At 50.7% G+C, this 23,872-nt stretch overlaps 2 protein-coding genes across 2 annotated transcripts; both read right to left on the bottom strand.

The window, feature by feature from the left end:
- Window positions 1–8: 8 nt before the first annotated feature.
- Window positions 9–11,553, bottom strand: LOC146516018 (calpain-1 catalytic subunit-like). The gene is made up of 22 exons (XM_085161826.1): window positions 10,813–11,553; window positions 9,654–9,894; window positions 9,507–9,576; window positions 6,832–6,950; window positions 6,564–6,697; window positions 6,289–6,457; window positions 6,037–6,120; window positions 5,046–5,131; window positions 4,896–4,970; window positions 4,662–4,822; window positions 2,721–2,890; window positions 2,631–2,642; window positions 2,343–2,554; window positions 2,231–2,270; window positions 2,091–2,156; window positions 1,953–2,010; window positions 1,810–1,874; window positions 1,667–1,735; window positions 1,298–1,376; window positions 1,111–1,224; window positions 965–1,023; window positions 9–305 (listed from the first exon to the last, which is right to left on the bottom strand). The coding sequence occupies exons 1-22, from the start codon at window positions 10,977–10,979 to the stop codon at window positions 279–281; spliced, it is 2,277 nt and encodes a 758-aa protein (XP_085017952.1). The 5' UTR covers window positions 10,980–11,553; the 3' UTR covers window positions 9–278.
- Window positions 11,554–11,651: 98 nt separating this feature from the next.
- LOC146516017 (calpain-2 catalytic subunit-like) lies at window positions 11,652–23,358 on the bottom strand. Its single transcript, XM_085161827.1, has 20 exons — window positions 23,015–23,358; window positions 22,433–22,502; window positions 19,741–19,859; window positions 18,744–18,877; window positions 18,252–18,420; window positions 17,999–18,082; window positions 17,839–17,924; window positions 17,053–17,118; window positions 16,800–16,960; window positions 16,437–16,624; window positions 15,967–16,178; window positions 15,799–15,835; window positions 15,603–15,668; window positions 15,423–15,480; window positions 15,282–15,346; window positions 14,735–14,803; window positions 14,374–14,452; window positions 12,948–13,064; window positions 11,906–11,964; window positions 11,652–11,824 (listed from the first exon to the last, which is right to left on the bottom strand). The coding sequence occupies exons 1-20, from the start codon at window positions 23,249–23,251 to the stop codon at window positions 11,801–11,803; spliced, it is 2,100 nt and encodes a 699-aa protein (XP_085017953.1). The 5' UTR covers window positions 23,252–23,358; the 3' UTR covers window positions 11,652–11,800.
- Window positions 23,359–23,872: the final 514 nt, after the last annotated feature.

The following is a 23,872-nucleotide window of genomic DNA, read 5'->3' as shown; positions in this document are numbered from 1 at the left end:
ACACAACGTTGCTGATCAATTACTTTATTTTTCTCCCAGCATCCATTCAACAGCTGGCAGACCCGTGATTATAGAAACTACCTGCACAGGTGTGGCTACAATACCTGTGTGTGATCATGCAGGATATGAATAAGGCCGCAGAGTACTCTGATTAATATCTTTCTGCTGCATGCTTTACTGTAGCAGTACTGCAGTAGTATAGTAGTACTGCAGTGTAGTGCAGTAGAGCTGTGATGGACTGGTTCCTCCTGCAGGGGGCGCTGTGACGCTCAGGTGACTCAGCCGCACATGCTCACACAGAGCCACTGAGGAGAGAAGACACGTTGACAGTCTGTGAGATTGTTTGATGTGACAGATTATTTACTGTTTTTGTGTAATAATCACATTTATATTCATGTCCTAAATCCTCGCGACGCGCAGGAAGGAGGCGGCTTTTCAAAGATGGATTCATCAGTCGTCAGGTTTGTGCTTTAATGTGAGCGAGTGAGAATTATGCTCTGGTGCAGAAGTTCAGACAAAACGTGAACCGTAAATCATCGGCTTACAAGAGGTCTGACTGAGTCAAAGCATCCTTCATGCACGGCTCCTCGAGCAACGAAAAGATCGAGTCCACAGTGATCTGGTTTACGCAGCAGAATAAATTTGTTATTATGAAAACAATAAATGAAATGTAGGCAGGAGGGGCACTTAAACACCTTTCTGCGCCTCCTCGTTCACAAACAGAGCCGGAGGCGAAGTTTCCTGTAAAATGATCCAAACCCACAAACATAGACTGTACGCTGAAGATGGAAGATACTCCACGTGTGGAACAACAGGTCCGTAAATACAAAAACAGTATTTACACAGAAAAATGATCCAAAACAGGATTTTCATCACAGGCCTGATGGACACGGATGCTTAAGGCAACATCAGACCTGCGTCCGCTCATATGAAACTAACGTGGGTCTGATACTCGAGCGTTTACCTCGATGAGGGTCATCTCCACGCTGCCCGTCCTGTCTGTGTCCAGGTGCTGGAAGGTTCCTGACAAACACACACGGAGCAGCTCAGCACAAATAAAATGTTAAAAGGTTTATTGTGCATGTTCTCGCAGTCACATGATCAACCTACGGAACATGGCCTCCAGTTTGACGAGGCAGCAGGTGAAGTTGTCAAAGTCGATGATCTCGTTGTCGGCGTATCGAGCCACCAGCATCTGATGCAGCTTGTTGTTCAGCTTGAAGCCTGTGGACGCGACAGATCTCAGGTCAGTTTAATGCAATAGAGCACGCTCAGTAACAATGCAACACTCAGTTACCGCCATTTTCCAGCGCCAGACGCATCTCGTAGGAGTTCATGCAGCCAGATTTATCCAGATCGAACTCTCTGAAGATTCCCTGAAAACATGAAACCGAACTCGTCATCGCAGGACTCGATCGGATCGATCGGCTATCGGATTGAAGATTTTGTTACCCAAATATTTAAAACCCACAAAACCAGGACCTGATCGACCAGCACCGATAATCAATCGCTCAGACTTGGAGCCACTTCTTAAACTAATCAGACTGGAAGAAACAGAGGAAAGCGAACGGCACGCGACTCGGTGCTCCGTCTCACGACAGATAACGTTTTTATGTTTGAAATGAGCTCGATATCTTTCACCTGTGAGCTTCAGGCGTTCACTCACCAGCCACTTCCTGATCTTGTTCCAGAGGATCTGAAACTCCAGCAGCCCGAGGCGAGCGCTGCCATCTTTCTGAGATCGAGTCAAGGCGAACACGTCTTATTTCAGACATCAAGCTTTACCTGTCCAAGCAGCGGCGAGGATACGTCCATGAGGCTGACCATGGCTCTGCAGGACTCCATGCTGAAGCCGTCAGTCTGCAGGTCTCTGTCTGCAAACCACATCACAACCACATCAGAGACCAATCAGAAGCCTCCATCTGATTGGTGAAGAGGTGAGGAAGACTCACGTTTGGACACGACTCTGTTGAGGATGGTCCTGAGCTCCCGCACTGAGATCTCCATGTCCTGCAGGGAGGAAACAGGAAGTGAACGTCCTCGCCGTTTCTGCACGTTCAGTTCAAGAACGTTTTCATTACTGAACTCACGTCTCCGGACAGCTGAGCGAACATGGACCTGAAGGAGTCGTCGATGTCGCCCTCTGACACTTCCTCCTGCAGAGAAGAAGAGCAGGGAGGTCAAAGGTCAAAGACACAAAGTCATAAAGCAGCCAGTTTGGTTTGTTTACCTCTTCATCGAAGTTCGCCACCACGCCGTCGTCCATCTCCCTGCAGAGTCACAGACTGTCACGAGAGCTCTTTTATTTTGATAAGGTTCTAGATAGATCACGGTGAACTCACTGGCTCTCAGACTGCTTCTCTGTGAATACCCGCAGGACAAAGTCCGCCTCCTTCGAGGGGTCAAAGGTCGACGGGACAATCAGGTACTCGCCGGGCGGCAGGCGGAACCTGCCGCTCACCTCTCGCAGGTTGATGAAGGTCTCTGAGCGAGCGCAAGAGGACTGACGCAGGAAGAAGTCCTTCTTCATGTGAACGCTGGGACAGCCTCGGTGCTGGGGGACAGACCAACGCCGCCGCCGTTAGCGAGTTAAAAAAAACAGAAACGTGAAACGGACCGGAGCGACTCACCTGTTCAGGAATCTGTGAACGAGAACAGAGGAAACGTCACCAACAGCAGAAATACAGCGTGACAACAATGTCACCTTTCTGACCTCTGACCTCATAGATGGCAAAGCCAATGGTGTGCATGTCCTGGCCTTGGCGGCGGAAGCGGCGGCGGTCTTTCTGCATCAGCGCCACCAAGAAGCTGCAGGCGGCTTCTTCATCGTCGGGGTCATCGTCCTCCTCTAGCAGGGAAAGTTTATACTGAGGGTTGATCCAGAAGGTGTCTGCAGGAGAGCAGCAGGAGGATGTAGTTATAACCAAGCGCACAGGTGTCAGGTGTAGCGCGGCCTCTATGCTGGGCCTCCGCTCCTCTCTTTAGACGCTTAGACCAGGACAGAAGTTCAGCTGAGCCCCTGAAGATCAGCATGTAGCATCTGCTCATCAGTGATCAACACGCCGAGCAGCGCGATTGCTTTGAGAAACTCTAAATTTGGCCTCCAGATTATAAAGATGCACAAAAACTTTCATGCTGATTGAGGACTCGGTAAAAATCTGATGGACTGACTTAAACTGTGTCGGGTCCAGGCCCGCTCACTAACACGCCACCCTGAAGGTACGCCAACAGAGCCACCTGGGCTTACCTGCACTAACTAATTGTTAACCTTTCCTCGCCGTCGGACCATGGAGACTGGGACGGGAGGGGCAGATGTCCTCCCTTCACTTTTCGCAGAGTAGTGAGGCAGAAATTATCTGAGACACGCAGGAATACTGAAGAGACGAGGCTTCAATGGTAAATGGCCTGTGTTTGTAAAGCGCTTTACTAGTCCCTAAGGACCCCAAAGCGCTTTACACATCCAGTCATCCACACATTCACACACTGGTGATGGCAGCTACATTGTAGCTACATTGTAGCTATAATGTAGCTACAATGTAGCTACATTGCTACATTGTAGCCATAAGCTACATTGTAGCCACAGCCAACCTGGGGCGCACTGACAGAGGCGAGGCTGCCGGACACTGGCGCCACCGGGCCCTCTGACCACCACCAGTAGGTAACGGGTGAAGTGTCTTGCCCAAGGACACAACGACCGAGACTCGAACCGGCAACCTTCCGATTACAAGGCGAACTTCCCAACTCGAGCCACGATCATTGAGGGTACTGCTCCTTTTAATACACACTGCAAAGGCTGCAGCCCGTTAGACCACGGCCGTCAGGTGCGCCTACACGCAAGTGTAACAGGGTCATAAATCACATTGTTATAATTACACAAAATGTGTTCTAAACCCCCAAACTGTTCCTTTTATACCTGACTTTTAGGACCTCCAAGCCTGTAGTTATGTTCACTATCAGTTAGAGCCCCTCCTCATTCTTTTCTTCTTCTTCTTTGGTGCAACCCTATAAATACAGTGTACCCCTTTTGCGTCTTTTTTTTTTTGGCGTCTTTCCAACACCTTAAAACACACATATAATTCATATTTAGCCACCCTGATGTTTCTGATTGCGATTTTAGTTCAATTATTGTCATTATTAAGCCTGTTTTTGTTAGATGTTATAAGTGTGTAGTATGTGTGTATCATAAATGTGTTTTAGGCGCCATAAATGCTAGCATGAATATATACTCCTTGCTAGCTTGGATGTTGAGCTAACCCTCTTCCCCACTGTTTGTATTTGGTCGTAGGAGCTGGAGTGGGCAAATTATTTACTTGGAGGTCTTTCTTTCTTTGACCTTTTTTATCAGACACAACGCAGAATCACACCGGTTACACAAGCTCACATGTTACATCACATGGCGCCCCGTCACACAGACAATCCCTGCGACACACTCAGACCTCTTTTTCACCAACATGGTGCCGAGCCTCGGAGAACCAGTCTGCACTTCCTCAGAACCGACTATGATACAGGATTACAGGTTGTCTGGCTGCGTCTGCCAATCACTGGTAGCCCCTCCCACAGTCGCTGACATCAGAGGTCCTGACTTGGTGGGCGTGCGTAGAACTGGTTCTGGTTTGAGCACGGCACCATGTTTGTGTAACAGAGGTGTATCTGCCCCTCACTCGGGTGGTTCCTGCAGCCCCCGGCGGTGCTCCCTCTCCTCCAGCTGCCCTCGTACGTGGCGGTGTTCCAGAAGCTGGTGGAGTCCTGGCTCAGAGCGTCCGCAGTCAGGTTGCAGATCTCCAGCCGGGAGAACTGACGCAGGAACTCCTGGAAGGACATCCTGCACAGCGACAGTCGTTTGAACATCTTCGTCCTTTAAAGACACCACAGTCATCGTCACAGAGCAAACATACCAGAACTCCCCGTCCTCCATCTTGCACAGCATCTCGTCCTTCTCGGCCGAGTCGATGGCATTCCACTCCGAGGAGCTGAAACACCAACAGACGTTAAACTCCCCGTCTCCTCCTCCCACTTAGCCGAGTCTGACGAGCTGCAGCACTCACTTATCGCTCCACGCTCCGGTCCACTCCACCTGACCCCAGGGGTTCCTGATGCGGATCAGCAGCTCGCGCTGGCGCCGGGACTCCACCTGCAGGAGGACAAACACCTGAGATCTAAACTGAGCGGTTCACCTGAGAAACAATGGTCAATGCTAACTTTATCGTCCCCCATGGGAAACAAAGTGCAGCAGGCATGAAGGACTCTCGATGTCTTGGTCTAAAACTGATTCAATGAAACTTTATTAAAAAGGGTCGTTTCAGGCGCCGGTTTGGCTCGCTGGGGTGAGTGGGCAACCGGCCCGGGTTCGAATCCGACCTGTGGTCCTCAGCTTCCTGTCACTCTTCACTGTATCTACCAGATAGAGCCCAAAAACTAATGAAATGCCTGTTAGCCTGTGTACTACCAGCTGACACGCTGAGCTTTGTTAGTTACAACATCTGAAATCCAACAGGATTAAAATCCAGTTTAAACAGGAAGTTGATCAGCTGCCAGATGTGGCTGATTGTAGTCAGTGAAAAGGAGCCGAGCGTGACCTTTGGCCTCATCCAGGAAACGTAACAGAGTGACCACATCAACGCCCCTACAACAAGCTGCAGAAACTTCTACTCTTCACAGGATTTCATCACTAGAGCTCAAAGCGACCTAACCCTACAATCATTTCCTGATCCGTCTGCTGCTGAAGTGACTCAAACACACTTTGGGTTGATTTGAGCTTTTGTTGGAAATCCACCAACACATTTAGTCCTTTAACCCCGAAACGCCCAAACCATCCAAACTGCCCCCTGAGGATAAATCAAGTCCTTCTGATTCTGACCACGAAGCCGGTCACGTGTGACTGAACCTTCTGACAAATGAAAGAAATTAAATATTCATTTTGCACGACTTTAATTTATCCAACGTTTCAGTTTGTTCCTTAAACAGTGACGTGGTGAAAAATCACTCTGGAGTTAAACTCAGGTGAGCTGACACCTCTCAGGTAACAGCTGAGCTCACCTGTCTGAGGCCCGTCACAGAGTAGGCGTGGCCTTTGACAAGCTTCTTAAAGGTGACCGCCTCCATGTCGAAGCTGTTGGTGATCTGAAGACAGAAGGTCGTTTGATCAGTGTGGACAAACACATCATCACATATAATTACACCTGAAAAACCTGTGACATCACTTCCTGAAACAGAAACAAACGCCTGCACTGATTGGCTGAAAGTCTGCGGGACGTTTTGTGTGTTTGATTCCATGGAGACGTGACTGACGTCGATGGAGCAGCCGAGCAGCGAGCCTCTCTCTAGCGCTTTGCTGATGATGCGATGAAGATCTTTGGGCGCCTTCTTCAGCTCGTACATCTCTGACACGCCTCCCGTAAAGTCCTCGAAGCCCTCAGTTGTGCTGCCGCCGGACAGCGCCTCGTATGACCCGTTCAACCTGAGAAACAACAAGAGACACGCAGTAGGTTCACCCGCAGATGCCGGCGAGGCTGGAGATCGGCACCTGAAACCTGAACACCTGTTTGTAGGTGGGCGGGTCTTACTTGGCGTAGGCCTTCTCCAGCAGAGCGCTCCAGAACTCGGTGCCTTCAGCCGAGTGGACGAACAGCAGCTCGCCATCTTTGACGGGCAGCCGGTCGTCGATCACCACGTCCACCCACTGCCCAAACTGCCAGAACTGCAGAGCAAGAAGGAGAATCAGTCACCTGTGACAGGTGTGTCCTCGTCCAGCATCAACCACCAGCCGCACTCAAACCACGTCCACAAACACGTTTTGGTGAGTGGGCGTGGCCTCGGTGCAGAAAGTCTCACCTGGAAGTGGAAGATACCGGCGTATTGGTGGCTGAAGCTCTGACCGTGAGGAACAACGCGATGCAGCAGCTGCTCGTTCAGCGTCAGCGAGCCAATCGCAGCCAGCAGCCAACAGTCACCTGCAGGAGCACACACAGGTGAGACAGGTGCACACCTGAGCCTCTTTTACAGGTTACTTCAGCCTGAATGAAGTGAAGCTGCAGCCTCGGCTTATTCTTTTTATCTGATCTGATTGGACAAACCTGAATGGAGAGGCAGCGCCCTCTGCAGGCGGTCTGTGGTTACATCACCTTTAATCAGGTGAAGAGCTGCTGGGAGCGCTGAGCTCACATCAGCATGACTGTGGACGATGATGATGATGATGATGATGATGATGATGGGAAGTGTTTGTCGACATTCTTCTGACGGCCTCTCGGGACTCTAATGCTAAGCTAACAGTACATTAAGCTGCTAATGGTTCCGGCTAATGGACGGTTCAGCGTTCACAGATCAATACAGGTCAGAGTGCTGCTTTCAAGTACATCCCGTAACATCAAACTCTACTTCAGGAAATCTATTCATCACATTCTTCGTGTTCACCTGGTTTACACCTGGAAACAGGTGAAGCTTTGACAATATTTTAAGCTCTTGATTAAAAGGTTAAACCAAATAAACAACCCCTTCGCTCATCTTCTCTTTTCAAGGCTTGGATGGAGACTGGGTCCTGAGCGAGTGCACAACGAGCAAGACAAAGAGACCTCAGAGCTGACTGCAGGTGGCACACCTGCCCGTGTTTCAGGAAGGTCTGACTGGATGATCGACCTCAGAGATCAGAGCGATTCTTAGCTTCAGTCCATTGAATCGGAATCATCGCTGACATTCACATGATGTTTGAATGCGGCACGTTTCAGGATGTTTGTCTGACTGAAATCAGAGCTTTTAGGTGTTCTGCTGACAGAACACACACACGCACACACACACACACACACACACACACACGCACACACACAGGTGAGACTGAAGCTGAGCGCCTGGTTGTTGAGTGATGAAGACGGCCTGTTAACCACTGCTGCCCCAGCATTAGTGGAGCAGGGTAACCATGGTAACTAAAACTAAAAACATGGGGAATTCTGAAATAAAATAAAAACACAAAAAGAATAGAATAGAAATATCCTTTATTGTCCCCCTATAAAAAAGGTCTTTCCTCCATTGTGTGCACAACCAGAAAGCAAACCAGAAGAAAGTGAAACACACAAATTTAAAAGAGTAAAACTCAGTAAAATAAAAAGTAAGTAACTAACTACTTCACTCAGTGCTGAGTAGGCGCCGCTGAAACCGGCCGCCAGCTCGCACGGAGCTGGAATTGCCAAAAGTTTTGACTTCAGACAAAAACATTAGAACTGAACCAAACTGGATCCACACAGGGACGAGTTACAGCTGGTGAACAGTGGTCACGTGACAGGAAGTAAACAAACTCAAAACTGAAGTAAAGACTGAGGATGCCAGAGCCAGGCTCGTAGCCCTGCAAGTGTTTCTGGTATTTTGTCCACTTCCTGTTTATGTCTGCGAGTTGCTTTTAGGGATCAATAAACAGCGCAGTGGGACGTTAATGCTGATTTGTTTTGTTATTGATCCATTATTACTGTTTAGCTGTTATTGATCGCTCAGTCTGAGTCCCCTGTTAGAATAAAGTGCTTCTCTGCCTCCAGCAGGCGGAGCCAAAGCATCGAAAACAAGCCGGAGCTCCTCCCACCAGCGGCCAGGGGTGGAGGGTTCATACCGATCATTCCTGTCCAGTTACACACACACACACACACAGTGAGTCAGCTGGGTGGAGTCCTGTGTGTGTGTGAGAGACACACAGAGACCAGTCTGTTGACTCACACACACATGCTGGTGTTTGCGTGTTTGTGGGGACCTGGTTTACTTCCCGTTTTCACAGATGCAGAGTTACGACGAGTGTAACACAACTCTAACTGTATGTGATCAGCTGGATCAATCAGTTCATTGATCGAACCACCAGCACGTTCACATGAAGGAGGCGGAGCCTGTATCACATGACTGCCGAAGTGCTGAATAACGTTTGTTCAAAGCAGAAACAGCTTCAGGATGACTGGCTTGTTAATGAACAACAAACCACACATGCACAGGTCAGTGTGGTTAACCAACCAGCATCGAGAACCACCTGAACAAGAGGCCCAAAGGTTCTGCGGTGCTAAACAGTTTCCTGTAGTTCAGGGGAAGGTGCTGGAGGAGCAGGAAGTGCAGGTTTCTGTGTGTGGTTCCAAGAATCACACACCTGATTTACTGGAAAGTTCCAACCGCCGACTCACACTGCATACCAGACCGGTTGAGCCTGTCCCAGTGCAAACTGGGAGCTCTGGCAATGAAAATAAGGATGTTTGCATATAAGCGTCTCTGTGACGGCGTCAAAGCAAACAGTCCTAATCTGAGCTGGCGGGTCAGGACAGAGTCAGCTGAGTGATGCTGCGTTTTTATTCCAGCGCTGACACTAAAGTTCAGTCAGCCACAGCCGCATATAACCGCTCGATAACTGCACCGATTATTGCACCAATAACTGCACCGATAACTACCTGATAACTGCCTCCATGACTGTCGCAAAGCTTCTCTGACAACTGCTTAATAACCGCCAGATAACCAGCAGTATGTTAGCTGTGAGAGGTCACATGACTTACCCAGAGCGCCCTGACAGATGTCGGTCCTGGTGGCTCCGCCCACAATGAACTGAGGGTTTCGTGTCAGTTCCTGGAACAGCCAATCAGATGCAGGTATGAGTGTGTGTGTGTGTGTGTGTGTGTGTGTGTGTGTGCGTGCGTGCTCACCGTCGGCCTCTTCCACTCCACGCCTCTGGTTTTGGCCGTGAACGGGGCGAGCTCCTTGAAGCCGAGCGAGCCGGGTTCTGCGGGGAACATCGGGTCCTCGAACAGGGTTCTGTTCTGCAGGCAGTCCTGCCCCAGGGCCTCGAAATCCTGGTTCAGGTAGCGCACGGCCTGCTGGACCGAGCCCAGACCCTCAGCTCGGGCCCGGTCCATCTGGATCCGCTCGGACACGCCTGTAAACATCCTGAGCCAGAACACGTCAGAACTCTGAGCAGCCAATCAGAGCAGAGGAAAGCAGGTTTGTACCTGAGTCTGTCTGGCAGGAAGTAAAACTGATGCTGGCATTTTCCACTGACCCTGTAAACAAACCCCAGGTGACCTTCATCAGGTAAACACTTCCGTTTCCCTCTCCTACACTTTAAAGATGGCCCCGCCCCTCTCTGAGCCTGGTTCTGCTGGAGGTTTCTTCCTGTTAAAAGGGAGTTTTTCCTTCCCACTGTCGCCAAAGTGCTGCTCACATGACTGTTAGGTTTTTCTCTGTATTATTGTCTTTACCTTACAGTACAAAGTACTTTGAGGCGACTGATCACGTATAAATAAAACATGAAACTGACTCGACTGAACTGAAGCTTCACAGCAGGAGCCACTTAGCACTGAGCCAGGACCATCAGCACACCTGCTCTTGTTTCAGACATCAATCAATCAATCAATCAATCAGTACGCTGTGATAGAACACCACAAAAATCATGTAAGGACGACACAGCTCACACAGGTGTGTCCTCACCTGTGTGAGTTCAAAGAGCTGCGGACTCATCACAGCTGATCGATCAGAGGACCGGATGGTCAGCTGAGGAACACGTTTTCCCGTCATGCCTTTGGGCTGAGGACTTTCTGCATCAACCCCGTTAATTGTGATCGCGTCATAATATTTCTGCCGTGCCAGGAGCCGTGACGTCATTAACGGTAAACAGCTGATTTTGTTCTCGTTTCTGTCTGAATCTACACGCAGCTTTGAGGCTTCTGATTGGTCCAGCGACGCAATGATGTAATCAGCTTGCATGAATCAGCGCAAAAACGGAGAAATCAGCTGATCAAACCGGAAACGGAAAAAACAGAGGGACCGACAGGGATCGGCCCGGTTCGGTCCCATCTCCAGGCTCACCTGCACCCGTGTGGAGCTCCTCCGTGTCCTGCTCCGGGATGTGGTCTGCACCGGGTCCTGGATGCTGCCGAGGATGCTGAGCTGCAGCACCGCGCCCCGCCCGGCGGGAGGGGCGGGGCTACGTCGACGTGTGCGTGTGTGCGCGCGTGTGTCACGTGATCGGTCATTCTAACAGGAAGTGGCTGTGTTTGCACTAGGCTGATGCTTCTCTGAATTATTGATCTGCAGTGATGATGTCACATACACGTGACCCTGCAGGAAGAACACAAGGATCTGAGAAGATCAATCAATCACTAATCGATCGCTGCTTTTAACAACCAATCAGGCTGCAGTATGCTGCTTCATGGAGGCCGTGCTGTGGAGCACTTGTTGGGCGCCTCGCCTAAGTCTGTTAAGCTTTGCTGTTTTTGTGACACCTGTGCACCAAAGCGTGTATCTGTTTTCATGCTTCAGACCGTCGCTGTGACATCATCAGGAAGCTCAAATATTGGTCCAGACTCTCCACCTGCTGCCTCTCGTAGTGACGCAGACTTTGACCTATGACGAGCTCAGACACTTTCTGACTCGGATGTTTTTGTTGTGGAGCGGGTCACCTGCTCGATCTGTGAGTGTGAGGAGGAGCCGAGTCACCTGCGGCCAGATGTTGACCTCACAGCTGCTGATCTGATTATGACATGAAACTGAGCTCCGGCCTGCGTCAGCCTCAGGAAACGTCACACAAAGTGAAATGTTCACGGCAGGCGTCTGTTCAAGAGCAGCTTCACCATTTTCACTGTGAAGCACCGACACACGGGGGCGTGGCCAGTTACAGGTTGATCATTAGTAAAACACAAACACAGTTTCCAGGTTTGGAGAATTTATTGACTTTACATGTCAGTAAGTTAGTGTAGAAACTCAACCATGCATATAAAACAGGAGCGGTGACAGGAAGTGAGGCGGCCAGCAAACGGGGAAGAAGGCGTGCTGCAGTAACCACTGAGGCTGCAGCTCAGATCATGGCGAAGTTTAACCACTGCAAGAAGAAGAAGACATGGTCGTCGTCAGCCTCTGCGCTCACACTGACACATACACGTCACCGCATTATACGTCTCACCTGCTGGAAGTCGAGCTCGATGAAACCGCTGCCTTTAGTGTCGAGCTTCTTAAAGACTTCTGTGGAGGAAGACCGTCGCAGGTTAAAGGTTAAAGGTCACAGCACAGAGGGAAAGTTAAACCTCAGAGAGACGCAGCGAGACGTCATGGGGCCGGCAAGCTAACCGCTAGTCACTGAGACCTCCTGTGATCCAACGCCCTGCGGGACTCCTCCTACCTGAGGGAGGTCACAAAGCTCCAAACGGAGCTTAGACACGCCCTCCAATCTGTGGTCCTCCAATAAGAACTCCTTATCTCACTGACTCCCACACTGACTGACCTCCCGCAGACCGACTCCCCACAGACTGACTCCCCCACTGACTGACTCCCCCACAGACTGACCTCCCACAGACGGACTCCCCCACTGACTGACTCCCCCACAGACTGACTCCCCCACTAACTGACTCCCCCACAGACTGACCTCCCACGGACTGACTCCCCCACAGACTGACTCCCCCACAGACTGACCTCCCCCACTGAGTGACTCCCCCACAGACTGACTGGACTCCCCCACAGACTGACTCCCCCACTGACTGACCTCCCCCACAGACCGACTCCCCCACTGACTGACTCCCCCACAGACTGACTGGACTCCCCCACAGACCGACTCCCCCACAGACTGACTCCCCCTACAGACCGACTCCTCCCACAGACTGACTCCCCCCACAGACCGACTCCTCCCACAGACTGACTCCCCCACTGACTGACTCCCCCGCTGACTGACCTCCCCCACAGACTGACTCCCCCACAGACTGACTCCCCCACTGACTGACCTCCCACAGACTGACTCCCCACAGACTGACTCCCCCACAGACTGACTCCCACACTGACTGACCTCCCACAGACTGACTCCCCCACAGACTGACTCCCCCACAGACTGACTCCTCCCACAGACTGACTCCTCCCACAGACTGACTCCCCCACAGACTGACTCCCCCACAGACTGACTCCCCCACAGACTGACTGGCCTCTCTGAGCTCGTTAGCAGCGAAGCGCCAACTCACTGAACATCATCTCCAGCCTTATCAGACATCCCACGAAGTTGTCGAAGTCGATGGTCATGTCGGGGTCGGAGTATCGGGCCACCAGCAGCTGGTAGATGTTGTTATTGAGAGAGAAACCTGCAGGAAGATGGTAGCTGTTAGCGGCTATCAGAGCTAACAGACTTGATCATCATTACTGGTAAATAATGGTCACTGAAGTTCGTCAGTGTAAGCTTTCTATTTACTCCTGCAGACGCCATCGTGTAGCTGCAGCTCGATTGGTCGTGATGTCAGTTAAAGGTGCTCTGACAGACGACCAAATCGCTGCCACCTACGGTGTAATGCAGCGAGCTCAAACACACAAACTACTGCGCTCTGCCGCGGTCTTTGATGATGAATTGTGAGAACTCGCCGTCTCACGTTAACTGTGACCAACACTGGAGATTTGTAACGATCCACCAGACGTCTGCATTCATGTCTTTGATATCAAACTTCCAGAGTTTAGTTTAAATGTTTCTCAGATCATATGAAAGCAACAATCAATATTTCTATTTAAACCGATCACAGATCATGAAACACCAGACTGGATGATAAGGAGCAGTCAGACACTGATCTGGGTTCAGTGAGCGAGCACATCAGAATCAGCTGAACTCGCTGCAGATCCTGAAACTTTAACCTTGAGGTGACCTTCATGCTGCCAGCAGAGATGAAACGTACCGTCTCAGCTCGCTGCCCGTAAATCCACAGCAGCAGGAGGAGGAGGAAACACAAGTTAGACAGACAGAAAGACTGCAGGAGGAGCAGGAGAAGAAGAGGAGATGTTAGTGAGCAGGAGACAAAGTCTGCAGGCTTTGTTTTCATTTGTTTAGCAGCAACAGGAAAGACGAGGCGTCTTCCTCACTCCGGCCACGGAGGAGGAAGAGGAGTGTTCTGTTTAAAGTGTGAGTCAGCGGGGAATCACCGTGACTCACACTTTAAACCACAGACTGCAGCAGCTCCACCTCTGAGTGTGAAGACAAGGGAAAGCATCGCAACGCCAGAGCCGAGCACGTCGCCACAACAGTCCACACACAAACAGCCCACAGCGTCTGTGACATCACGGAGGACGTCCCCACGGAGGCGTGTCCTGAGCTCGGCTGAAACGCATCGCCGTGTCATCCTGTTAAATGAAGTCAGGTGGTTTAATTATGTGGCCCTTCCTGTTCCTCAGCATAAAGTCGCCAGTGGAAAGAAACTGGTGGGGAGTTTCGCCTGAGGCCCCGCCCCAAACAGAATCGCAAACACGTTTAATGAGCAACAGACAGGAAGTTGTCGACAGCTGCTGGTGAGCCAATCACAGCACGAAACAGGACGAGACGCCGGCAAAGACCCGGGTCAGGTCGACGACTCGAAGCTCGTCACGTTAAACGAACGTTCGTTTGTTCCTGCAGAAGAAGAAACAACTGACCTGCATCTTTGAAGGCCACTCTCATCTCAGGTGTGCACATCGTCCCCGAGTTATCAGAGTCGTTCTTCTTGTAGATGGACTGCACACAGACACACACACACACACACACAAACACACACACACACACGTGCACACACACACACACACACACACGCACACACGTGCACACACACACACACGTGCACACACACACACACACACAAACACACACACAGACACGTGCACACACGCACGTGCACACACACGCACGTGCACACACACGCACGTGCACACACACACACACACACACACAGGTAAGTACATATAAAATTCATCCTGTCAGTACAACATTCGGGATTAGAGGTCAAAGGTCACGTCTCACCAGATATCTCTGCACCTTCTTCCACAGCGTGGCAAACTCCCCGAGGCCGAGCTTCCCGTTGCCGCTGTCCTGCTGCAGGTTAAAGATCACTGACAGAAACACCTAAGTATTCTGACACAGCTGCACTGACTCCCTGTGAGTCTAAGATCCTGGTTCTGACCTTTAAAGCTCTTCAAGGACGAGCTCCACCCTACATCACTGAACCTTCACAGCCCTCTGACCCCAGTAGATCCAGGTCTTGTGATCAGGGCTGAGAACCAGGCGAGACACAGCTTTGGTCACTGTGGACTCTCCTCTTTAAGATCTGCAGACTCAGTTTACTTTAAAAACAACTAAAAACATCTTTTTTTGTCTGTTTTTGTTTTATACGTTGTGAAGAACTTTGATCTTTTCTCTAGAAACGTGCTCTATAAATAAAACTTTACTCACTGACAGGTGAGTGACATCATCAACCCTGCTTTAACGCCTGCACTCTGACATCACTTCCTGTTTCTCTAACACCTGCACTTCCTGCTGCCAGGTGACCCCGGCTATCTGTAAAGGATACGTCCATCAGGTTCACCATCACCCTGCACGTCTCCATGCCGAAGCCGTCGGTTTTGATGTCAGTTCCTGTTGAAAGAGAAAACAGGAAGTGAAACCTGCGGCGCTCTGTGTTCAGGTAAAAGGCATCGAATCTTCAGCTCACGTTTGGAGACGATTTTGTTCATGATGGTCCTCAGCTCCACTGCAGAGATCTCCATGTCCTGAAACACAAACACGAGCAGCCAATCAGGCGTCGGTGGGCAGCGCACCTGCACCCCGCCGCGCAGCAGGTGTGGGACACTTCCTGTTAGGCCGTTTACACGCATGATGAGGATGAACTTACACTTCCGGCGAGTTTAGTGAAGAGGCCTCTGAACCCGGCGTCCACCTCGCTGTCCGACACTGTCTCCTGGACACAAACACCATAGCAACCGTCAGCACATCATCACTAACCTGCAGACATGGCGCCGCACTGAGGCAACGCCGACCTCAGGGGCGTTACTTCCTGTTTAAAAACCGCGAGTCTGAGTGTTACTCACATCATCGAGTTCGGCACTGACGGGGTCGTCGCAGGGCCTGCGAGAGAGAAAACTGTGAGTCACACATCAGAGCGCCAACCAAACACGCAAGACCCCGAAGCCCCCACGCCCGGAGCTCAGTGCCCGACCACACCCCCGACCACACCCCCACAGCGGCAGATTTCTTACACGGTCTCCGTCTGCTTCTCGGAGAACACCCGGATGCAGAAGTCTCCGTTCAGGTGCGGCTCGAAGGTGGACGGGACGATCAGGTACTCGCCCGGCGGCAGCTTGAAGCGAGAGCTGACCTCACGCAGGTTGATGAAGGTTTCTGACCTCGCCGTCTGAGCGTGGCTCAGGAAGAAGTTCTTATCCAGGTGTACGTCCCTCTGCCCGTGGAACTGCAGATACAGAGAGGACAGCCAATCGGGACATCAGGAGGTGTGGCCAAAGAGAAAATGTGTATCCATGTTTGAGAGCATCCTGACATCGCCGATGTTACCACAGGAAATATCCTGATTGTATCAAAGACCTTGAATAGAGCTTTGACCTTTGACCTGCAGGTTCAGCACTCACCTTTTGTGGAAGCTGAAATAAAAGAGGAGAAGAAGAGTTCAGAGTTTGGTCACGTGTTTGGTTTTGAATCCTTCACATCAGACTTTCTCGGACGTTCTCACCTCGTAGATGGCGAAGCCGATGGTGTGCATGTCCTCGCCCTGTTTGCGTAGCTTCCTGCGGTTCTTCTGGATAAGACCCACCACGAAGCTGCAGCCCACCTCGCCGTCGTCGGGGTCGTCGTCCTCCTCGGCCAGCTTAATCACGAACTGCGGATTCGTCCAGAACGTGTCTGCAGACAAAAACACGCAGCCTGAAACCTCCTGCAGCTGCAAAGCATCACAGCGAGGAAAGCCCCGCCCCCGACAGGTCATCCTCCACTAGCGGTTCTAGAAAACTTAAGCCCCCACAAATAACGCTCATTTCTGATTGGTTACACGGTCTCAGTGTTGCAGCAGGTTACTCACACGGGTTATTCCTGCAGCCTCCGGCGGTGGAGCCCCTCCTCCAGCCGCCGTCAAACTTGCTGACGCTCCAGTGTTTGACGGAGTCGTTCTCGATGGTGTCCGGGGTCAGAGTGCACACCTCGATACGAGAGTAGTGACGCTGGAAGTCGCTGAAGGACATCCTGGAGAGAAAGAACAGAGAAGAGCGCTTCCTGTCAGCACACCTGAGCTTCCAGTCTCAGCAGGTATCTGTGCGCACAGAGACTCCGCCTACCAGAACTCTCCATCTTCTGCGTTGCTGTGAGGACACTCCCCCTGCACGTAGTTCCACTCAGACGACCTGCAAAGAGCAGAACCGATCAAAGCCTCAGTTCTGAACCTTCTTCCTGTTAAAAGGGAGTTTTTCCTTCCTGCTGTCGCCAAGGTGCTTTCTCATAGGGGGTCATGTGACTGTTTCTCTGCATGTGTTATTGTAGGGTCGACCTTACAACGTAAAGCACCTTGAGGCGACTGCTGTTGTGATGTGTTGCTGTCTAAATAAACCTGAGCTCACCTGAGCGGCGCTCTGAGGTCGGCTCACCTGAGCGGCGCTCTGAGGTCGGCTCACCTGAGCGGCGCTCTGAGGTCGGCTCACCTGAGCGGCGCTCTGAGGTCACCTGCTCTGACAGGCTGTGTCTACATAAAGCTCAGGTTGTGAGGAGGCAGCACTTGAGTGACTCAGCACGTTTGATTGTCGTTCCACATCCTGCTTTCTTAGAACAGGTAACTGGACCGACCAATCAGGCTTCAGCACTGAAGGCACCCTGCAGGACAGGTATGTGTTTTGTTGTAACCGGTTAGGTTGCCCTGCAGGTGGGGCGGGTGCGGTGACCTCCACACGCTGTTACTGTCATCGGTGCACTCGAGTGAAAACACCACTCACTAAACTCTGCACAGCCAATCAGAGGCCACCTGCTAGTAACCAGGGTGACGGCAGCAGGTTTACTGTCAGCTGATCTGTCGTCCTAGCCTGACTTAGCAGATACAAAATGAGCTCGAGCTCTCAGGCGGCGGCGGTTACCCGTCACTCCACGGTCCCGTCCACTCCACCTGGCCCCACGGGTTCCTCATCCTCACCAGCTTCTCCTGACGCCCTCGGTAGTTCACCTGGGAATGAAAACAGTTACGTGTCACTTCCTCCTCCTTCCTCCTCATCCTCACTGCTTCTCTTTTGACGTTACCTCCACGGCGCCCGTCAGTGAGTAGGCGTGGCCTTTCACCAGCTTCTGATGAGTCACAGCTTCAGAGTCTGCGGCGCTCGTGATCTGCAGAGAGACAAGCACAGCTCATCACCACTGACCCCGAGTCCACGGCCAACAACCCAACTCTGACCCCGGCTTTCGCCGCCTCCATCGAATAATCCCGAAACACGCTCGGAGAATCTGAGAGGACCTCACTAGCTGCGGGAAAAAGATGGTTTCTCTCCACACTCACATCGATGGAGCAACCCAGCAGCGAGCCCGCTTCCAGCGCCTTCTTGATGATCTGGAACAAGTTGGAGGGGGGCTTTTTGAGGTCGTAGTTCTCTGCGATGCCGCCGGTGAAGTCCTCGAAGCCCTCGGTGGTGGACCCGCCAGACAGCGCCTCGTAGCAGCCGTTCACTCTGCACACAAAGAGCACAGGATGGAGGTAGAGCCCGTTCAGAGCACCAGAAGACCACGGCGGGGGTCAGAAGCTCCCACGCACTAACCCCGGGCGTGAATGTGAAAAAATTGTCCAAAATTGTTGCCAAAACTGCCAAAAGTATCAAATGCGATACAAAAATATATAATAAATAAATATAAAAACATATTATTCACAACATAGAGCCACAAAACGTTTGTGGATTTTGTCATAAGGGTTGATAAACATCTCAGAACCCCTCCTGCTTCCCAGAAGCCTTTGCCCTGGTCCTGCTCCTCCCCCTTTGGTTGAGGCGGGTCTTACTTGGCGTAGGCTTTCTCCAACAAGGCGCTCCAAAACTCCCTCCCCTCGGCCGAGTGCACGAACATCAGCTCGCCGTCTTTGACCGGCAGCCGGTCGTCGATCACCACGTCCACCCACTCACCGAACTGCCAGAACTGCGGAGGGACAGCAGAATGTCAGGCTTTTACTTTGAAAGTCTCTGTGAATTTGCAACCTATCACTGCATTGTGGGCGGGTCTAATGGCCAGGGCCCGCCCACTTCAGTAACAGCTGTGAGAATATTTTTAGGTTTCATTTTTTAAGCAAACAAAAGGCTGAAATAACATTTATGAACTTATCGCAGGTGAATTCTGACCAATCACAGCAGCCCATTTCTCACGGACCAGTAACAGTGAGACCCGAGCGGCATGATGCTTCAGAGTAGAGCTGTGCGATGGTCAGGTGCTCCAAACCAAACGCTAGAACGGGCGTTTCCCCGCAGCACGCCGTGTAGAGAGAAAGGCGTGAAAAACAGATGGTTTCATGCATCGGTCAGAACGCTGAAAACACCTCACACAGGTGAGTCCTCCTTCAGAGGTCGCTCTGTATCTGCGAGGTCATTGGTCGCTTGTGTTTCTGCTGGATCCTCTCTCGGGGTTTAACGACCCACACTCAGTGAGTCGCACACAGCAGCAACAACACTCACGCAGTATTGTTCCTGCAGGGCGTGCCCCCGTCAGAGACAGAAGCTTCAGCAACAAAAGCATAACTCTCAGTAATTACAAGGCCCCGCCCAGCTCGCTGCGACCAGAATCCTGGCGCCGTGCCCGGCATGAAGCACTGACACAAACTCCCACATGAGTGAAAAGCTTGGTGGAGCGTGAGGCGTGACAAACATGGCTGCTGGCGTTGTTGTGAGAGCCGCAGCTTTCTGCTGATCGCCAGCGGCGGCTGACGCAGCTCCACAGGGTCCAGCTTTACCTCAGCAAGGCCCGACAACATCAACCTGTACAGGTGTTTCACACAATCACACAGTTACCTGGAAGTGGAAGATGCCGGCGTAGCTGTCCCCAAAGTCCTGGTCCGTGGGAACAACTCTGGCCATCACAAATTCATTCAGGGTCAGAGAGGCGATGGCCGCCAGCAGCCAGCAGTCACCTGGACAGACAGGAAACAGTCAGTCAGCGCCCACTCCTCAGCACTGCCCCCTGCAGGCCTTACTTCCTGTCACCCCGATTTACAACTAAAACACTCATAAATATGTTTTACACCTGATTGGCCCAAGGCCGTATGACATCCTCCACACTAAAGCCACGATCGCCTCTTTCGTTGTTACATCTGTGGCGCTCGAGGTCAAAGGTGACCACAGGAAATGAATGGGAATTTAAACTTTAAATCCTCATTGCAGTTTTTACACAACTGTAAATACGAAACAGCCGTCTTCTCTAATATTTAATACTTTAGTATTTTGTTATTTTTATTATTATTGTTATTTTCTTCTTTAATATAACTGCACACTTCTATATGTTCATGTAAAGCTGAGGAGCACGAGCCAACAAATTTCATTACGGGTAAATGTTGCTGTTTATCTGCAGATGACAATAAAATCTGAAACTTGAAACTTGCTATGAAGGATGAAATGACCTACAGAGATCAGTTTGAGTATCAGGCTGTAAACATGTTTGTTTTAACATGGGAGTCTATGGGCACTGACTCACTGCTGCCTCCGCTGGACGTCAGAGGAACTGCAGGTCTGGTTAGTGCTGCCCCCTACAGGCTGCACAGACGCTAATGAGATTAGCGTGCAGTTTAACCCTGCAAATATGCCCAGCTCTGATTGGTGCACACTGTTACAGGTCACATTTTTCTAACAGAGCCCGGAGAAAAAACACGCTGCCACAGGTATTCATCATCATCATCATCACATGTTCAGACAGACGCTCTGCTTCCTGTCATGCAAAAGCAAGAAAAACCTCAGCTCACACTTTAATTATTCGCTCGACCGCCGTGATGCTTCAGGAGGAACTCAGACAGTGCCGCAGGAAGTGAGTTTAGCAAAAGCAGCCTGTGACCACAAACATCCAGAGACAGAGCTCCGCCTCTAATCGCAGCTCAGCGTTACACAACAGTGCTCTGGGGTTTCACCGAGGCACGAACATGACTCATCCACCACCACACAGGCACTGGGTTTGTGTCCCTGTGAGGACCGCCGGGCTGCAGGCACGCTCACACCTGGATCAGGTCCACATCTGGATCAGGGTCCACATCTGGATCAGGGTCCACATGGAACCAGACTCAACTTCAGGCTGTGAGTAATGTGACGGCTGGATGTCCTCACAGAGTTGCAAACACAGGCGTGTGTGAGTGTGTGTGTGAGGGTGTGTCCTCATTGGCTGACAGCTCATGCCCCTCGCTCTCTCTCTGGTATTTGATGTCTCTCTCTCTCTAACAATGGCTGGTAGCCCTTTCCTGTCTGTTGCTTCCTGTTCAGCCAATCAGGGTCGAGCGTGGCAGAGCCGCTCAGCTGCTTCTCATTAAAATAAAAGTTCTTCAGCAATTTGAAGAACCCCACTGTGAGCCTGAGACTTTAAAGCCTGTGATCATGTGACCACAGAGATCTTTGTGTGTGTGCGTGCGTGCGTGCGTGCGTGCGTGCTCTGCTGAAATCAGGATGTTTAGAGAGCCACTAGGAAAACACTGATGACATCAGGGCATGAAGGAGATTAGACTGAACCAGCTGAGAGCGTTGTCATGGCAACTTTGTTTTCTTTCTGCCTTTTAAGGTGGAAATGATTCTGCAGCCTCTGTCTGTGCGACGACGACAGCCTGAGGCGGAATGACATGTTATTAAACGTGTTATTAACACATTTAATAACATGTTTATAAACCTGTTTATTAACATGTTATTAAACATGTTATTAAATGTGTTAATAACATGTTTAATAAATTAAACATGTTAATAAACATGTTATTAAACAGGTTTAATAACAGGTTATTAAACAGGTTTATTAACCTGTTTAATAAACCTGTTTATTAACCTGTTAATAAACAGGTTTATTAACAGGTTATTATATATGTTATTAACATGTTTAATAAAAATAAACATGTTAATAAACATGTTATTAAACAGGTTTATTAACATGTTAATAAACTTGTTTAATCACAGGTTTATTAAGAACATGCTTATTAACATGTTAATAAGCATGTTATTAAACATGTTATTAACATGTAAGAACCCATATTGAGTAATAAATAGCGAGAGCTGTACAACACACTTTATTCTTTCGTTATGACACCCTGTGACATCACAATGACGTCAGAACATCCTGACATCATCACATCATAATAAAACGCCATAAACCATGAAAGAGCGTGACAGCGCGGCTGTCGGGGAGATGCGCTCTGGTTTGTTTGTGGAATAAATAAAGTTTGAAATGAAAGCGCTTTACTGAGTAAAGGGCTGAGGTCTCCATGACGACGAAATGGTGTCGATCAGAATCGATCAGCTGACCACTTCACAGATCCTTTTATGGCTGAAAGCTCTGTGACCTCTGACCTCTGTGCAGTCTGATTCAAAATGAGAATTCAGCTGACTGAAGTTGTGAGTGATGTCACACCAGCGCTGCTCTCTGATTGGTTTTCATTCAATCAGCTCAATGAGTTTGAAGATCAGGAGGCGTGGCAGCAGCACAGACCGGGTGAGATGTGCTCAGAGACAGTAGGAAACTCACCCAGTGCGCCCTGGCAGATATCAGTCCTGGTGGCCCCGCCCATGATGAACTCCGGTTTAGAGACGAGCTCCTGGAAGACAAACCAGAGACAGCGTGTTAATGATGGTGGTCAGGGCCACGCCCACTCAGAGCACAGAGCTGCTGGGGTGTGTGTCCAGAGTCAGATTGCTCCTCAGACTGAATCTGCTCCCAACACACACACACACACACACACGCACGCACGCACGCACACCATCACTTGAAGCTCTCAGGTTAACCTCGGCTCCTCCACCTGAAACAGCTGGTCGGACTCGCTGTCTGCGTGCACGCCCACCGCTCCTCGCTGCTCTTCCTCCTACAGCAGCAAGCACTGACTCATCAGGGAGTGACTCAGTGCGCATGCTTAAGATTGAAGGGACGCATTTTAGGAAACGGAGCAGAGATTCAGCAAAGCTCCTCTCTGCTCCTTCATGTCCCTGCCGGAGGCCTGCTCCTCTCACAGGTCTGTGAGATCATCTGTGAAAATCTCTCTGCGTACCAAACAGTGTGTTTTTCCATCACGCAAAACCACCCCTCCCCTCCCCCCCCGGTCCCGGTTCTCACCGTAGGCCTCTTCCAGCTGACTCCGCGGACCTTGTAGGAGCTCGGGCCCAGCTCGTTGAAGCCCAGAGACTCGGGCGCGGCGGGGAACGTCGGGTCGCAGAAGAGCTTGCCCGAGGAACGGCACTGGGCGCGCAGCGCGGTGAAGTTCTGGTTCAGGTACGGGACCGCGTTCGCGTTGGTGCCAAAGCCCGCGGCCAGAGCGCGCTTCTTGGCCAGAGTGGACGCAACGCCGGACATGATGAAGAGGAGAGGAGGAAGATCACACGGCTGTAAACTCCAACAACTTCTGCTGCTCAAAGTTTTCCCCACGCAGACCGCGCCCCGAACCAGAGGAGGAGCCACAGCCTCTGCTAGCCTCCACCCACCTCCAACCGCTCAGACATACACCTCCCTCTGAGCACAGCACGTGACGTGTTTACTGTATTTAAGACATCATATCACGCACACAGAGACACACACACACACACACAGAGACTCACACTTACCACCATCATCATCAGTGCTCTGCTGCCCCGCCCATTCTGAGCACCTTCAGCTTTACACAGCACCCAATCAGAACAACAGTCGCCTCAAGGCGCTTTATACTGTACAGTAGATCCTACAATAATAATAATAATAATAATAATAATAATAATAATAATAATACAGAGAAAACCCAACAATCATGTGACCCCCTGTGAGCACTTTGGACAGTGGGAAGGAAAAACTCCCTTTGAACAGGAAGAAAGCTCCAGGAGAACCAGGCTCAGGGAGGCATGACCGGGAGCAGCCCTGGAACAGTGCAACTGAAGAGCGCCCCCTGCAGGCAAACAACTCGTTTTAATTGATCCTAATAATCAGTAAATGTCATGTTATTGC

Source organism: Neolamprologus multifasciatus, chromosome 6 (assembly GCF_963576455.1).
Source record: "Neolamprologus multifasciatus chromosome 6, fNeoMul1.2, whole genome shotgun sequence".
In the NCBI taxonomy this organism is placed as follows: domain Eukaryota; kingdom Metazoa; phylum Chordata; class Actinopteri; order Cichliformes; family Cichlidae; genus Neolamprologus; species Neolamprologus multifasciatus.
This window is presented reverse-complemented; position numbering and strand designations above follow the sequence as displayed.

Bases quoted from the DNA above. Each gene is read 5' to 3' on its own strand.
- LOC146516018 (XM_085161826.1), bottom strand. From the start codon at position 10,979: ATGACCGATCACGTGACACACGCGCGCACACACGCACACGTCGACGTA. The intron at 2,011-2,090 runs GTGAGTTCAGTA...TCCTCCCTGCAG, and splicing joins TCGCTCAGCTGTCCGGAGAC to GACATGGAGATCTCAGTGCG. The intron at 1,875-1,952 runs GTGAGTCTTCCT...TGTGGTTTGCAG, and splicing joins CAACAGAGTCGTGTCCAAAC to ACAGAGACCTGCAGACTGAC.
- LOC146516017 (XM_085161827.1), bottom strand. From the start codon at position 23,251: ATGTCCGGCGTTGCGTCCACTCTGGCCAAGAAGCGCGCTCTGGCCGCG. The intron at 22,503-23,014 runs GTGAGAACCGGG...TTTGTCTTCCAG, and splicing joins TCAGCTGGAAGAGGCCTACG to GAGCTCGTCTCTAAACCGGA. The intron at 17,119-17,838 runs GTAACCGCCGCC...TGCTCTTTGCAG, and splicing joins ACGGGACCGTGGAGTGACGG to GTCGTCTGAGTGGAACTACG.